Genomic DNA, 14,305 nt, shown 5'->3' on the forward strand with positions numbered 1-14,305 from the left:
GTTACAGAGGTAGGGGGGAGCAAGGCCGTGCAGAGACTTAAAAGTGAGAAGGAGAATTTTGAATCTAATACGGTAAGCCACAGGAAGCCAGTGAAGATCATGCAGAATTGGGGAAATATGTGCAGAACGCTTGGTGAGTAGTCTGGCAGCAGAGTTTTGAATGTATTGTAATTTGGAAATGGAGCTAGCTGATAGGCCAATGAAAAGTGCATTGCAGTAATCAAGACGTGAGGTGACAAATGCATGGATGACAGTTTCAGCATCTGAGATACTGATAAAGGGACAGAGCTGAAGCGGAATGAAGCCAATCTTTTATTTCATGTACACAAGCAGAGATTTTGTCAGTTGTGAGAGATAAAGTTGATGTACAGGTAGTATATATTTGAATGTCGTCAGCGTAAAAATGATAATTAAAACCATGACGGCGGAGGATCTGACCAAGAGGTATTATATAGATTATAAATATTAATGGCCCAAGAACGGATCCCTGAGGGACACCTTGCTTCAGGGGGACAGTGGGTGAGTGAAAATTCTGAAGTGAAATGTAGAACTGTCTGTCAGAGAGATAGGAGGAGAACCAGGAAAGAGCAGCACCAGAAATACCCACATCCGAAAGGCGCAAGGGTTAACTAAAACTAAACTGTCGCTTTCATTAATTTAAAGGAGAAATAAAATAAAATCAAATATAAATATTACATGATGATTATTATTATATTTAAAAAACTTATTCATACTAGAAATGTTGTTTTTATCAGCTGAAAAAAAATAAAATTAAAGATAAATATAAATGTTTATAATAAAAATAACACTGATAAAACGTCAATTAAGTTCTTTTATGGTGGTTTTTGCCGTTTTTGAAACTTGAGAGGTCCGAGTCCTCATTCACTTTTATTTGATTGAAATAAGTGGCCAGAATGTTCTTTCAGATTTCCCCTTTTGTGATCCCTTTTAATATGCAAAGGGCGACAAGCTTCGGTATTGTAGTGAGTGTTTTGCAAAACCCCGCACCTAAATGACTGATCTTTTTTCTTACAGTTGTTCACACTTTTAAGCCTTTAGCATCCTCTAACGTCACACTGCACCCCCACTGTCTGCCCTCCTCATCCTCTCTTCATCACAAGACCCTCTCAAATCAGCCAGGAAGTGCAGAGGTGTTTAGGTCACGGTTATGATTTGATCCTCAATTTGCATATTGAGGCTTCCCCAGGAGCTGATAGGTCTAGAAGCTGTTGCTGTGACAACTCTATTTCCGTTTGCAGACGGCGAATGGGAATGTGGAGGCCAAAGTGGTGTGTTTCTACCGACGCAGAGACATCTCTACAACGCTCATCACCCTCGCTGATAAACATGCACGTGAGTAGCGGTCAAACACTACTTTACCCACAATGCTTTGAGCTGAAACGTAGGATGAGATAGGGCAGTGCAATAAACCATATATCGAGAAATGTATGTTGATGACGATGATAAACACCGTTTACTTAATATGGATTAATCTAACAGCTTATCACACAGCAGAAGTAAAGGCGACAATAGCTTGTCAGTGCATTTTGTCTAACAAAATTAAGTCTGCTTGTTCTGCCTGTGTCTGAGAATGAAAGGTGTGGTTTCGTATACTACACAAACTCACACTTGAAGCTTGCGGTGTTTTCTGCATCTGCTGTCTTAATATAGGAGTTCACATGAACTTCATCTCCAGAGATGTTTTTAGAGTCACTTCACAAGCTTTTCATCATTTCATTTGAGAAAAACCACTGTCGAAAAAAAACACACACACAAACTGAAAGATTTTCATGACAAACCACTGAAATAAGTATTCGGGTTTACGTGAAGAAAGTATGACAGATATAATTTACTATTGCATACTAAATGTACCTTTCAAGGTAATAGTAATGTTATTTTTTTCTAAGGAATATTATAGAATCAAGAAATTATTTTTTCATCCGTTTTCATTTATACAGATCTTTTGAGCGGCATCTTATTTGACAAAAAATGATAAAAATAAAAAAAATTCCAGGTTTATTGTAAATTACCTTAGTTTATATCTTATTAATTTCATTAGACTCAATTTCTGATTATGAATTTGTATTAAATCGTAACAGAATTCTGAAAAAATAAAACATCAAAGGATGAATTGTTGTTCACAATAACATCTATAAAATGCATTTACAAAATAGAGTGGGTTTTCATTTCATGCCGACTTGAACATTTAACTATTCTACTGAAAATTAATTATTCATTGGAAGTTTTGTTTGTGCCTTGCTGTCTACTACCTACATAAACCGCAACCCTCTACGGATGCATCCTAACTGAAATGGAACCTCATAACATCAGATGTGATTTTGGACAAAATACTTTTTTTTTTTTTGTTTTACCAAATTATTAGGCAGGATTATTCTAGTGCAAAATTTTTTGGGCCTTTGTGTTGGGAGTGTATCTAGGCAGCTGTCTTCCAGTTTGTTTGTAGTCCACAATGGCCACCCACAATCAGCTCACTGAACCTGAAATTTGTTTCCGGAGACATCTGCCTGGCGTCTGTTATCATACAGAGCTATAATAAAGTCAGTTTATCCCAAGTGAACGTTCATTATATTTCAGAAGTTTGTTCTAGAATGCATCTCTTTTCAGTATTCAGTTTTGGGCACCTTGTAGTGAAAGATACATTTGCTTCTTTAAAAACATGAATTACCATTCACACACATTTGAATTTTGTATTACAAGTTACAAGTGAGTGGAACCAAATATACATTGGAAAGTAATAGTTGGAGGTTGATTTTATCCATTTAGATTTTATTGGATAAAACGTATTAGGCTAGAATAGTATTGGTTGATATAGGTAAATATTTATTATATACATAATAATATGTAGAATATAATTTTTTTTGGTGGGTTTTTGATGTGATACATAAGACCAGTGATATTTATTAAATGGGGACAGTTTTATCTTTTATTTTAAAGTCTTTAAAATTCATGCAGTTAAGGCCCGAGCACCAATGGTTGCTCTGTTCATTCTACTACTACTTCTCCAAATTAAATCACATTTTTGAGGGCCTAAACATGCTCCAAAACTTATGAAACATTGCATACGCATCAGAACTGGTGCATAGTAGTATAGACGAAACCAAAATGATCTTTTAGCCAAACCCATTTCTCACAAGGTTATCTTATTATATTATTGTTACCTTATAGACTCAAGAATACATCCATTCCAGACACGGAGGACGCTCTGATTTGAATTTACAACATTTATTTTACCAACCAAACATGTTAGAAGTACACACATCGGCCCCTTTCTCTGTGTCAGACTTAACTTTGTTGTCGTCTTCTAAATAATGCAGCGAGTGGGGCTTGAGGAAGTGACGTCGCCTGAGTCTGCGCAGTGCGACCTGATGCAGCGCCTGAAGTGAGACACAGGAAACAGAAATACTGCAAAATAATAATAATAACACGAATAAATGAGACGAAATAACGTTATAACATTGTTTCGCCTCGTTTTGGTCAACTAAAATTACGAGACATTTTAGCATAGTTTTTATTTTGTAAACCACATTTAGTCTCGTTTTTATTCGTCAACAATATAACTTTATACATTTATAGTCATTGTCACATGACCAGGATTTACGTTGCATCTCGTCTCGTTTTCGTCACGTGCTAAAGGTTCGTTGATGACGATATTTATTCATAATCTTTGTTGACGAAAGCAACACTAATGCCCATATTCAGTTATAGTCATAGCCCCACCTACTGTCAACTGGAAGTGACATGTTTAACACTGTTATGGACTCATAGTACCATATTAAAAAGCATCAGCAAGTGTTAGATAGGCTAGCAACACTTAGCTAAGTGCTATTAATACAAAGAAACAGGAAGTTGCTTTAACTCAGGCATGCAATGTCCAATCTACCCCAAACTTAACATGTTTGGTAAGAGTCCTTGCCTAAAGACATCTACATGCCAATATTCAGTTAAAGTCATAGCACCACCTACTGTCAACAGGAAGTGACATGTATTAGCAACACACTAAAATAAGTAATAAAGTGCTAAAGATGCTAGCAACACTTACTGAGTGCTAAAGCATGCTATTAATGACATGAAATGGGAAGTTGTTTTAACTCAGGCATGCAATGTCCAATCTACCCCAAACTTAACATGTTTGGTAAGAATCCTGGCCTGAAGATATCTACATGCCCATATTCAGTTATAGTCATAGCCCCACCTACTGGCAACCGGAAGTGAAATGTTTAACACTGAGATACACTATTAACAACATAGTACAATATTTTTTTGTGTGGTAAACACTATGTGGTAAACATGCTAGAATCATTCTAGCAACTCTTGCTAAGTGATAAAGCATGCTATAAATGCCACGAAACTGGAAATTGTTGTAACTCAGACGTCCAATCTGCCCCAAACTCCACATGATGAATAAACCTGAACACATCTAAAGGTCAATATTCAGTTATAATCATAGCACCACCTGCTGCCAACAGGATATGTCATGTTTTACACTAGCTCAAACATTTGGATGTCGTTGAGTGGTAAGTCATTTTGATAGCAGGCTGATTTTGATCTCACACTCATGTTTGCTTCTCTGCATCTGTACATTAACAGAACACCACAAAAGTGCTGATTGTGCACCTTAACTTATTTCATTCTAGAGAGTCTCTTTATAATCTTTATTTAACGTTTAACCACATTTGTTGTCACTTTCTCATTCAGATGCATTGTGCAGAACAACTTTAATGCTTTCGTTTTTGGCTTTGTGTCTTTGGTTTAAGGCAACAGTGTCATTTGCTCACCTTCATATCCTTCCAGACTTGTATGTTCATCTTTGTTGTGAGGAACAGATATATAGATATTTAGCAGAAAGTTCTTGCTGCTCCATATAATGAAGCATATAGTATTCCAAATCATGAAAGTGAATGACCAGTGCTGTCAAACTTGCCAAAAAATGCTATAAAAGGGTCCCTTATGATGTCAAATATATTTATTGCATATCGTGACTGATTGTCATTGGCATCAAACCTGGTTTAGTGCTTTTTTTTAACTTTACATCCCTAGCTCTCATTCGTTTACTTTATATGAAAAAAGCAACCTTGACATTCTTCTGAATACCTTTATTTTTGTGTTCCATGGAAGGAGGTGGGTTTGGAAAGACATGAGGATGAGTAAATGAGTAAAAGGAGTGAACTAATCCTTTAAATCTTGTTAGAGGTTCAGGAAAAAAGCTGCAAGATATTTGTGTCATCCATTATGCAATGTTCAGATGAGTGACAGCCCTTAAAACGCCCTCCTCTCTTGAATGAACTGTAGTTGTGAGTCTATTAAAAGAGAATCTGTTCCTGCTGTGAACAAAACCTTCCTCCAAAATGGCTGCTGTAGAGATTTATCATCAGAGGGGTATCTGATTGGTTGGTGAGTACGGGGGTTAGACACGGTGCTTATGCGTATAAAAGAGATTTCGGCTTCAGTCCGCAACACACAAGTCTGATTCTGAGGCCATGAAGCCTATTTGTTTATATGGACCACACAGATGCAGTCAAGAGGAACTCTGTTTATGTGTGTGTGTGTGTGTGTGTGTGTGTGTGTGTGTGTTATGGATCTCTCCTCAATGCCAGCAGCGTCTCCGTGGACCTTCAGACATTTGCAATATGTGAAAAATGCATGGCAGGAATGGTTGTTCACCGCATGGGTGTGGGCTACATCCTGTCTCTGCTTTTGGAAAAGGGAAAGGGAGTTGAATAATGAGTGGAAGAGCGTAAGGAAAAAGAAAAGTGACAGAGTAGAGGGAGAATGAGGGGAAAGTCTAACCAGTGAGGAAGACGGAAGACCCAAGTTCAGTGTTGGCTCATGTGCCTTCATACAAGAGCTAGAGGCAGCGCTGTGACCCATTGTGCATTATTAGTGCTTCATTCATTCATTCATTCTTTTTTTTCTTTCCTTTTGATCTATTTTCTTATATTTTTGTAATTTATTTTTTTGCTCTGTCTTTCACGCATTTATTTTTTTAGATATTTTTTATCCATTTTTATTTATTAGTAATTCATTTATTCTGTTTTTATTTTTTTTTTCCTTTTAGTTCTGTTCTTTTTCTTTCATATTTATACATTCACTTTTTCTTCCTTTTTTTCTTTCATTTTTATCTTTTTTTTTGGTAATTTTGGTTTTTGGTTATTAATCTTTTACTTCTGTTCTTTTTCTATAACCAAATGTATACTTTCCTTCCTTCCTTTCTTTTATTCATGCATTTATTTCTTTCTCTTTATTACTTTTTGGCAAATTATTTATTCTTTTTATTTTAATCTTTTCCTTTTTTATTTGTATTTATTCTCTATTTTTTTCTTCTAATTTTATTTCCTTTTAATGTATTTTCTATTTTTCTTTTTCTTTTTAGTCATTTCTTTTCTTTTCTCATTTATTTCTTAATTATATCTTTCGTTTTTATTTATTTTCTTTCTAAGTTCTTTACGGGCAAGTTAAACTCTGACTTTCTCCAGAAATTGTAGAAATCTTCTTTTTAGTGCTCTTTGACCCTCGATATAACCCAGCAGAGCTTGTGGTGTGTAAACTCGACTCCCAGCGTTGGAGGAGTCAGCAGCGTGCGGGTGCTGTGACTCACAGATGAAATATTTTGCTCTCTGTGATGCTGGCTCCGCCTCGCTGGGCCCTGAGAGCATGAGGCAGTGAGGCGCCATGTGTGACGAGAGAGAGACCTGGCCCTGCTGTGAACTACTCACTGGAATCACCTCATTCGTCGGCCTCAGCCGCTCCACTTCTTTGTGCTTTCTGCTCAACCTCTCAGTGTTGAGCGCAACCGCTTTGAGTCATGGCTGTACTAGTGAGCTATGTTTGTGTGTTTCACATTTCTTCCTGAATTAGAAGGGCACAAGCCTTGGAAAACAAACAAGGGTTGGAAAAAGGCTCTGGAATTCAACTCCATATCTTCTCATTTCGTTCTCAACAAAAAGGTTGCGTGTGGTGTGGGATAATATGAATGCAAGGGACATACAAAGCGAAAATGTGTGTATTTCTGGCCACAGCTTCTTGGATGGAGGCTTTGGAGCATGGTTATGGCTGTACCTTTTGTATTTAGTGTCTGTGCATGTGAGGGCAGAATAAAAACATACCTTTTGTTTTTGTTTTGACAACTTTGAAAATTTGGCAGTGGATTTCTAGTTTCCACATGCTTTTCGTAGGACTCTATAGTGGCATTAGATATTATTTATGCGTTTTTAATAAAGGAAAAGACATTTGAGTGTTTAATGCTGTTATATTTAACAGCTTGTGGTTAGGTTGTGGGTGGCTTCGTGAGAGTACTCTACATTAACCATATGATCAATGACTGTGCTAATGCCAGTGCCAACTAATATTTTACTTGTTCATTAAATGTACATGCTAAAAAGTTACAATGAGCATTTGCTATGCTAACTGTTCATTTCAATTCAAATAAATACGATTAATTGGACTCGATTATGTTAGAAATTAGTAACAACTTTTTTTAATAATTTACTTAATTTGTATTTATGCTACAAATTAAGTTTCTCTAACTCGTCGTTTTTTTGGTTGAACGTAATTTCATTAGAGGTTTTCATAACTCAAGAGTTTTGTTGTTGTTCAGCCAAAACATTTGTTTTTAGAGTGCGCATATTTTGTGTTTCAGTGTCCCCAGCATTAGTAACACATTTTAAATGGTTTAAAATGTAATTTAAACCATCTCATCTTTCTCCTCAAATTCACTTCAGACTGCAACTTCACACATCTTGTTAAAATTTCTTTTGCAGTGGTGGTAGATTGAGTAGTGCTGCAGTGCCACCGCTGAATAGTGCTGCAGAAAACGCTGTCAGAGTGTTTTAGTACAGCTTTCTGTCTATATTAGTGCAAGAATAAAAAAAAATAAAGAACAATTAAAATAATCCAATGTCAAGAAAATCCTTTTCAATGAAGATAATGGAATAAGAACAGTTTGAAGATTCCCGACCCTACCTCGGTTATTTGTCCTTAATTTTTTTTCCCCTACATAATTTGTGCTATGGACATGAATCATTTGGTTTGTTGAGGAGATATTTGCTATTACTTTTTGGATATACAACAACAAAAATCATCTGTCACATGATAAAACCATTAAAAAATAGGTTTACAGAGAGTCATATCTAGAGACCAGAATATCATAGACATATGAGAGTGGACTCTTTCTACTTGAACCAGAAAGCAACTGTAAAGAACCATCCACAACACCCTGTAGCTTCATAGTGAGTTTTGCATGGACAAGCATTACCATTTTGTTCAGAAAATGTGCAAATCTAGTTTAGTCCTGATTAGAACCCAACAAATCTTCACATTTAAACCTTCACATTTACCTCATAAACCTCATGTTTCATGATCAGCAGATGAATGCAGACGTTCAAGAACTGCTAACAGAACCAAACACATTAAATCATTCGAAAATGAAGATGTTGTGAATAAAAACGGTTCTCCATTCTCAGCCCGACCTCCTCTTCTCTTCTTCCCCTCCGCCTGGTAAGGCGATTCATTCATCAATAATTGATAATTGGTTAAGACAGGTGAAATGGAGAGGTAATTTGTTGAGTATAGGCAGGATACAGGGCCAAATGGTTGGCTTTTTTCCCCTCTCTCTTTCTCAAAACTACAACTAGACACAACTAGAGTTCAGCTCCTCTCTTCTCGACGGCTCTCAAGGACGCGGCAGGCTGCTCATAGCCACAGGGCTGTTCCTCTCTCTCTTGCCCTGTATATTTTGTGTCATCGTATCCCATTCAGTCTCTGTTTCAGGGTCCATCTCTATCCCTCGCTCCACATGGATCTCAGCAGGGAGTGTTGATGCTCCACGCACGGCTGTAATAGAACGGTTACTGATGTGCAGCTCTTGTAAAGTGACCACTCGCTCGTGTTTACTATAGGTTCAGATTTCTTCATAGCAAGATAAAACCAGATAGCTTGTGACAGGCGGACGTGTGTGCTAAATGTTGGAGCGTGTGGTGAAGAGGAGGGAATACTTATTGATTTCAGACAAACATCTTGTTTTTTTTTTAATCTCTTGTTTCTTTTTGTTCTGCTGCCTTACCCTCCATCTCCATCTTTCTCCATCTGTCTGTCTCTTTCGCTAATGAAACTCCAAATGAATTGAAGCACACTCGCTGGTTTCTCTCTCTCCCTCCCTCCCTCTCTCCCGACTCTCCCACTTATCATTCTCTGCCGCACTCTGCCTCCATACAGCACATATATGTGGGGTTTGTCAAGACAGGCTTGTTTTTTTTTTGTAAAAATAAATAAATGCATAAATGATTTTTAGTATCATATTTAATTCATCATGCTTTTGTGGTCCATAGAGTATGATATAGTGAGAATATGGATCTCTCACTCAAGGATTTTATTTAAGAAAAGTATGAACTATCATTCAGACGACAGAAGGCATGTAGTGGGTTGTGTACAACAGGTTTTTCATCAAGGGTTTAATCATATTGTTAATTTAGAGGCCTTTGCATATCAAATATGAGACATTAGACTATACAGGGTTAAATGCCCCAAGGTTTTACTTGTTTGTTGTAAGTTGCTGTGAATAGAAAAAAATAGATGGGTAGATGCATGTATGTTAGTCAAAGGAAGACATCATATTGAATTAAATTGAATATTGAATTTAGTGGATCAGAATTATGCTTTGAGTGATACATTTACAGGCTGTACAAAGACATGCGCTGTATTAAAGTCCTAAATAATTGGTTCTCAAATCAGGAGGTCGGGGGCCACTAGGACTTCAGCGTACTTCCAAGTGGCCTCAAAATGATTAAAATTAGACCAAACCACAAAAAAGAAAAGATCATTAATATTTTATTCACCGTTTAATTTCTTTACTTTATAGCAGTGTTTTTCAACCTGTGGTCCACAGTGGTATTGCAGGTGGGCCGCCAATTATTTTCTGTTTATTTCCAGTCCATTCTAGGGCTGTGCGATTAAAAGAAATCGTCATAAAATCACGATTCGAGCGTGCACGATTTCTAAATCGCTTTAGCACGATTTTCCACGGCCCTGACCTCCCGCGGTATGCTATCCGATCCAATCAGAATGCAACACCCCTAGCACGAGAACAGAACAGACTGGGCATATGTCTAACTCCAGGTTCACACACTGTCTGTGATGCGCCTTTTTTCCGAGCCCATGTTGACGGATCAGAGCGTTCACACTGCACACAGTAAAAGGCTAGAAATAAAAACGTGCGAAAATAATTAATATCTAACACATGATCATAGAGAGAGTTGTGAGTGCACAGGATGCAGTTTAAGTGAGATAAGACACGTTTTCAGTGCACACTCTCTCCGCGCAGAGCAGCATGTATCTGAGCAAGCACGTCTGGTTTTGTGACAGCGCAAAGGAAATCTGCGTGCGAACTGAGAGATTTGCACTCATGCATTATTTTAATGTGCTTTCGCGTTATATTTATGCGCTCTCGCTGCTGTCCGCATACACATACTGTATACACACTGCAAACACCTGAGGCACCGCTACAATTAATGAGCTCTATGAACAATGCATGGCAAAAAAAAAAAAAAAGTCCCTGTACACGGGATTTATACATTTTGTTACATCTTTACTATAGGGATAATTTTGACTTATATATGTTCTAGAGCCGTTACAACTTTTTGATAAAGTTCTTATTGGTCTTCTTTTGGAAATATGTTTCAAATTAATCCTGAATGCATTTATGACTGTAAAAGTATATCGGTGTGTGTCACAATCGCAAAATTTATCAAAGAAATCTCAAAAGTTTTTTTTTTTTTTTTTTCCATATCGCACAGCCCTATTTCATTCAATAAATACAGTTAACAATCTATCTTCTGAGTACTACAATAGCGGGGTCAGTTAATTTTTTTGAAGTGGGTTGTGTGGGCCGCGAGTTGAAAAAGGTTGGGAACCACTGCTTTAGAGGAACCAGAGATCCCACTGTCTTGTTGTGATTTCTAGACCTCAGTCATATAAATGAATAAATATTAGGCATTTTGATGAATAATTTTATAGTTATGTCAAGCTCTAAAATACTTTATTGGGCAAATCTGTAATCATGAATTCATGGAAATTCATTGGTTAAAAAGAGTGAGAACCATGAAGAACATTCAGCTCTTGTAGTATCTATTTTTAAAATTACAGTCAAACAAGTTGCGAACCACTTTCCTAGATCACATAATTAAAAAAATTCAATTCAATTCAATTCAAGTTTATTTGTATAGCGCTTTTTACAATACAAATCGTTACAAAGCAACTTTACAGAAAATTATGTTTCTACAATATTTAGTAGTAGCTAGTAGTTTGTGCACGTTTGACAGGATTTTAGAAAAATAAAAATAATAATAATAATACAAGACGTAGTCAGCTAGATGATGAACTATCAATATTATTAATTAATAGTAATTATAGGATGCAGTCACACATGTGGCAATAATTGTTAGTTCTGTTTGTTGATTCAAGGTTAGCATCATCTGGGGTCCTCTGAGGGTCAGCATCATCTCTTCTCAGGTGTTCTGGATCCAGACTGGAGCTTGTGTAAATCCTAGTTACCACTGGATGTAAATCCCGTGGCAAAACATAGAAACAAAATAGAGACATCATTAGCATAGCTGCTGATCCAACAAAGTAAAATTAGTTTAACCCAAGCTAAAGAATAAAAATGCAGATGCAACTACACTCACAATTTAAGAGATACATTATTCGAATGCTTGGCGAAAGAGATGCGTTTTTAATCTAGATTTAAACAGAGAGAGTGTGTCTGAACCCCGAACATTATCAGGAAGGCTATTCCAGAGTTTGGGAGCCAAATGTGAAAAAGCTCTACCTCCTTTAGTGGACTTTGCTGTCCTAGGAACTACCAAAAGTCCAGCGTTTTGTGACCTTAGGGTGCGTGATGGGTTGTAGCGTGGTAGAAGGCTAGTTAGGTACGCAGGAGCTAAACCATTTAGGGCCTTATAGGTAAGTAATGATAATTTGTAACTGATACGGAACTTAATAGGTAGCCAGTGCAGAGACTGTAAAATTGGGGTAATATGATCATATTTTCTTGACCTGGTAAGGACTCTAGCTGCTGCATTTTGGACTACCTGTAGCTTGTTTATTGACGAAGCAGGACAACCACCTAGAAGTCCATTACAATAGTCCAGTCTAGAGGTCATGAAAGCATGAACTAGCTTTTCTGCATCAGAAACAGATAACATGTTTCGTAGCTTGGCAATGTTTCTAAGATGGAAGAATGCCGTTTTTGTAACATTGGAAATATGATTTTCAAAAGACAAATTGCTGTCCAATATAACACCCAGATTTCTGACTGTAGAGGAAGTAACAGTACATCCGTCTAGTTGCAGATTGTAATCTACAAGATTCTGTGTGGTGTTTTTTGGTCCAATAATTAATATCTCTGTCTTATCTGAATTTAATTGGAGAAAATTATTTGTCATCCAATCTTTTACATTTTTAACACACTCTGTTAGCTTAGATAATTGGGAAGTTTCATCTGGTCTCGTTGAGATATATAGCTGAGTATCATCAGCATAACAGTGGAAGCTAATTCCGTATTTTCTAATAATATTACCAAGGGGCAACATGTATATTGAAAATAGAAGGGGACCTAGGACGGATCCTTGTGGCACTCCATATTTTACTGATGATAAATGAGATGACACCCCATTTAAGTAAACAAAATGGTAGCGATCGGACAGGTAGGATCTAAACCATCTTAGAGCCTGCCCTTGAATACCTGTATAGTTTTGTAATCGATCTATGAGTATGTCATGATCTATGGTGTCGAACGCAGCACTAAGATCAAGTAAGACTAGAAATGAGATGCAGCCTTGATCTGACGCAAGAAGCAGGTCATTTGTAATTTTAACAAGTGCAGTTTCTGTGCTATGGTGGGGCCTAAAACCTGACTGAAATTCTTCATACAGATCATTTTTATGCAGGAAGGTGCTCAATTGAGCAGACACAACTTTTTCTAAAATTTTAGACATAAATGGAAGATTTGAAATAGGCCTATAATTTGCCAGTACACTAGGATCTAGTTTTGGTTTCTTAATAAGAGGCTTGATAACCGCCAGCTTGAATGGTTTTGGGACGTGACCTAAAGATAACGACGAGTTAATGATATTGAGAAGCGGTTCTTCGGCTACAGGTAACAGCTCTTTTAGTAATTTAGTGGGTACAGGATCTAATAAACATGTTGTTGGTTTAGATACAGTGATAAGTTTATTTAGCTCTTCCTGTCCTATATTTGTAAAGCACTGCAGTTTATCTTTGGGTGCGATGGATGAAACTGAAGTGTTAGACGCTGTAGAATCTACATTCGCTATTGTATTTCTAATGTTATCTATTTTATCAGTGAAGAAATTCATAAAGTCATTACTATTTAACGTTGGTGGAATATTTGAATCAGGTGGCGTCTGGTAATTTGTTAATTTAGCCACTGTGCTAAATAAAAACCTTGGATTGTTTTGGTTATTTTCAATGAGTTTGTGGATATGCTCTGCCCTAGCAGTTTTTAGAGCCTGTCTATACCTGGACATACTGTTTTTCCATGCAATTTTAAAAACTTCCAAGTTAGTTTTTCTCCATTTGCGTTCAAGACTACGAGTTACTTTCTTGAGAGAGTGAGTATTACTGTTATACCATGGCACAGTACGTTTTTCTCTAACCTTTTTCAATTTGATGGGGGCAACAGCTTCTAATGTATTAGAGAAAATAGTGCCCATGTTGTCAGTAATTTCGTCTAATTCATGTGTATTTTTGGGTACAAATAGCAGTTGAGATAGATCAGGCAGGTTATTTGCGAATCTGTCTTTGGTGGCTGGAACAATAGTTCTGCCCAGACGGTAACGCTGAGACATATAGTTAATATCAGTTATACGCAGCATGCACGATACAAGGAAATGGTCTGTAATATCATCACTTTGGGGTACAATATCTATAGCAGTAAGATCGATTCCATGCGATATAATTAGATCTAGTGTATGATTAAAACGATGAGTGGGCCCGGTGACATTTTGCTTGACTCCAAAGGAGTTTATTAGGTCAGTAAACGCAAGTCCTAATGTATCATTTGCATTATCAATGTGAATATTAAAATCTCCCATGATTAGCGCCTTATCAACTGTAACTAGAAGGTCTGAGAGGAAATCTGCAAATTCTTTTAGGAATTCTGTATACGGCCCTGGTGGTCTATACACAGTAGCCAGAGCAAGAGATACATTAGATTTCTTTTGCATGTCTGACAGTGTAACATTAAGCAGAAGTATTTCAAAAGAGTTAAACC

The 14,305-nt window shown here is 36.9% G+C and overlaps 1 protein-coding gene across 2 annotated transcripts in view; it reads left to right on the forward strand.

Moving 5' to 3' along the window:
• Window positions 1-14,305, forward strand: part of LOC132111700 (metastasis-associated protein MTA1-like) — a 55,909-nt gene that overhangs the window by 22,466 nt on the left and 19,138 nt on the right. For both annotated transcript variants that reach the window (XM_059519253.1, XM_059519255.1), the window contains exon 3: window positions 1,260-1,353. In XM_059519253.1, the coding sequence (XP_059375236.1) occupies window positions 1,260-1,353 (94 nt within the window). The remainder of the gene's footprint in view (window positions 1-1,259; window positions 1,354-14,305) is intronic.

Source organism: Carassius carassius, chromosome 31, assembly GCF_963082965.1.
Source record: "Carassius carassius chromosome 31, fCarCar2.1, whole genome shotgun sequence".
In the NCBI taxonomy this organism is placed as follows: domain Eukaryota; kingdom Metazoa; phylum Chordata; class Actinopteri; order Cypriniformes; family Cyprinidae; genus Carassius; species Carassius carassius.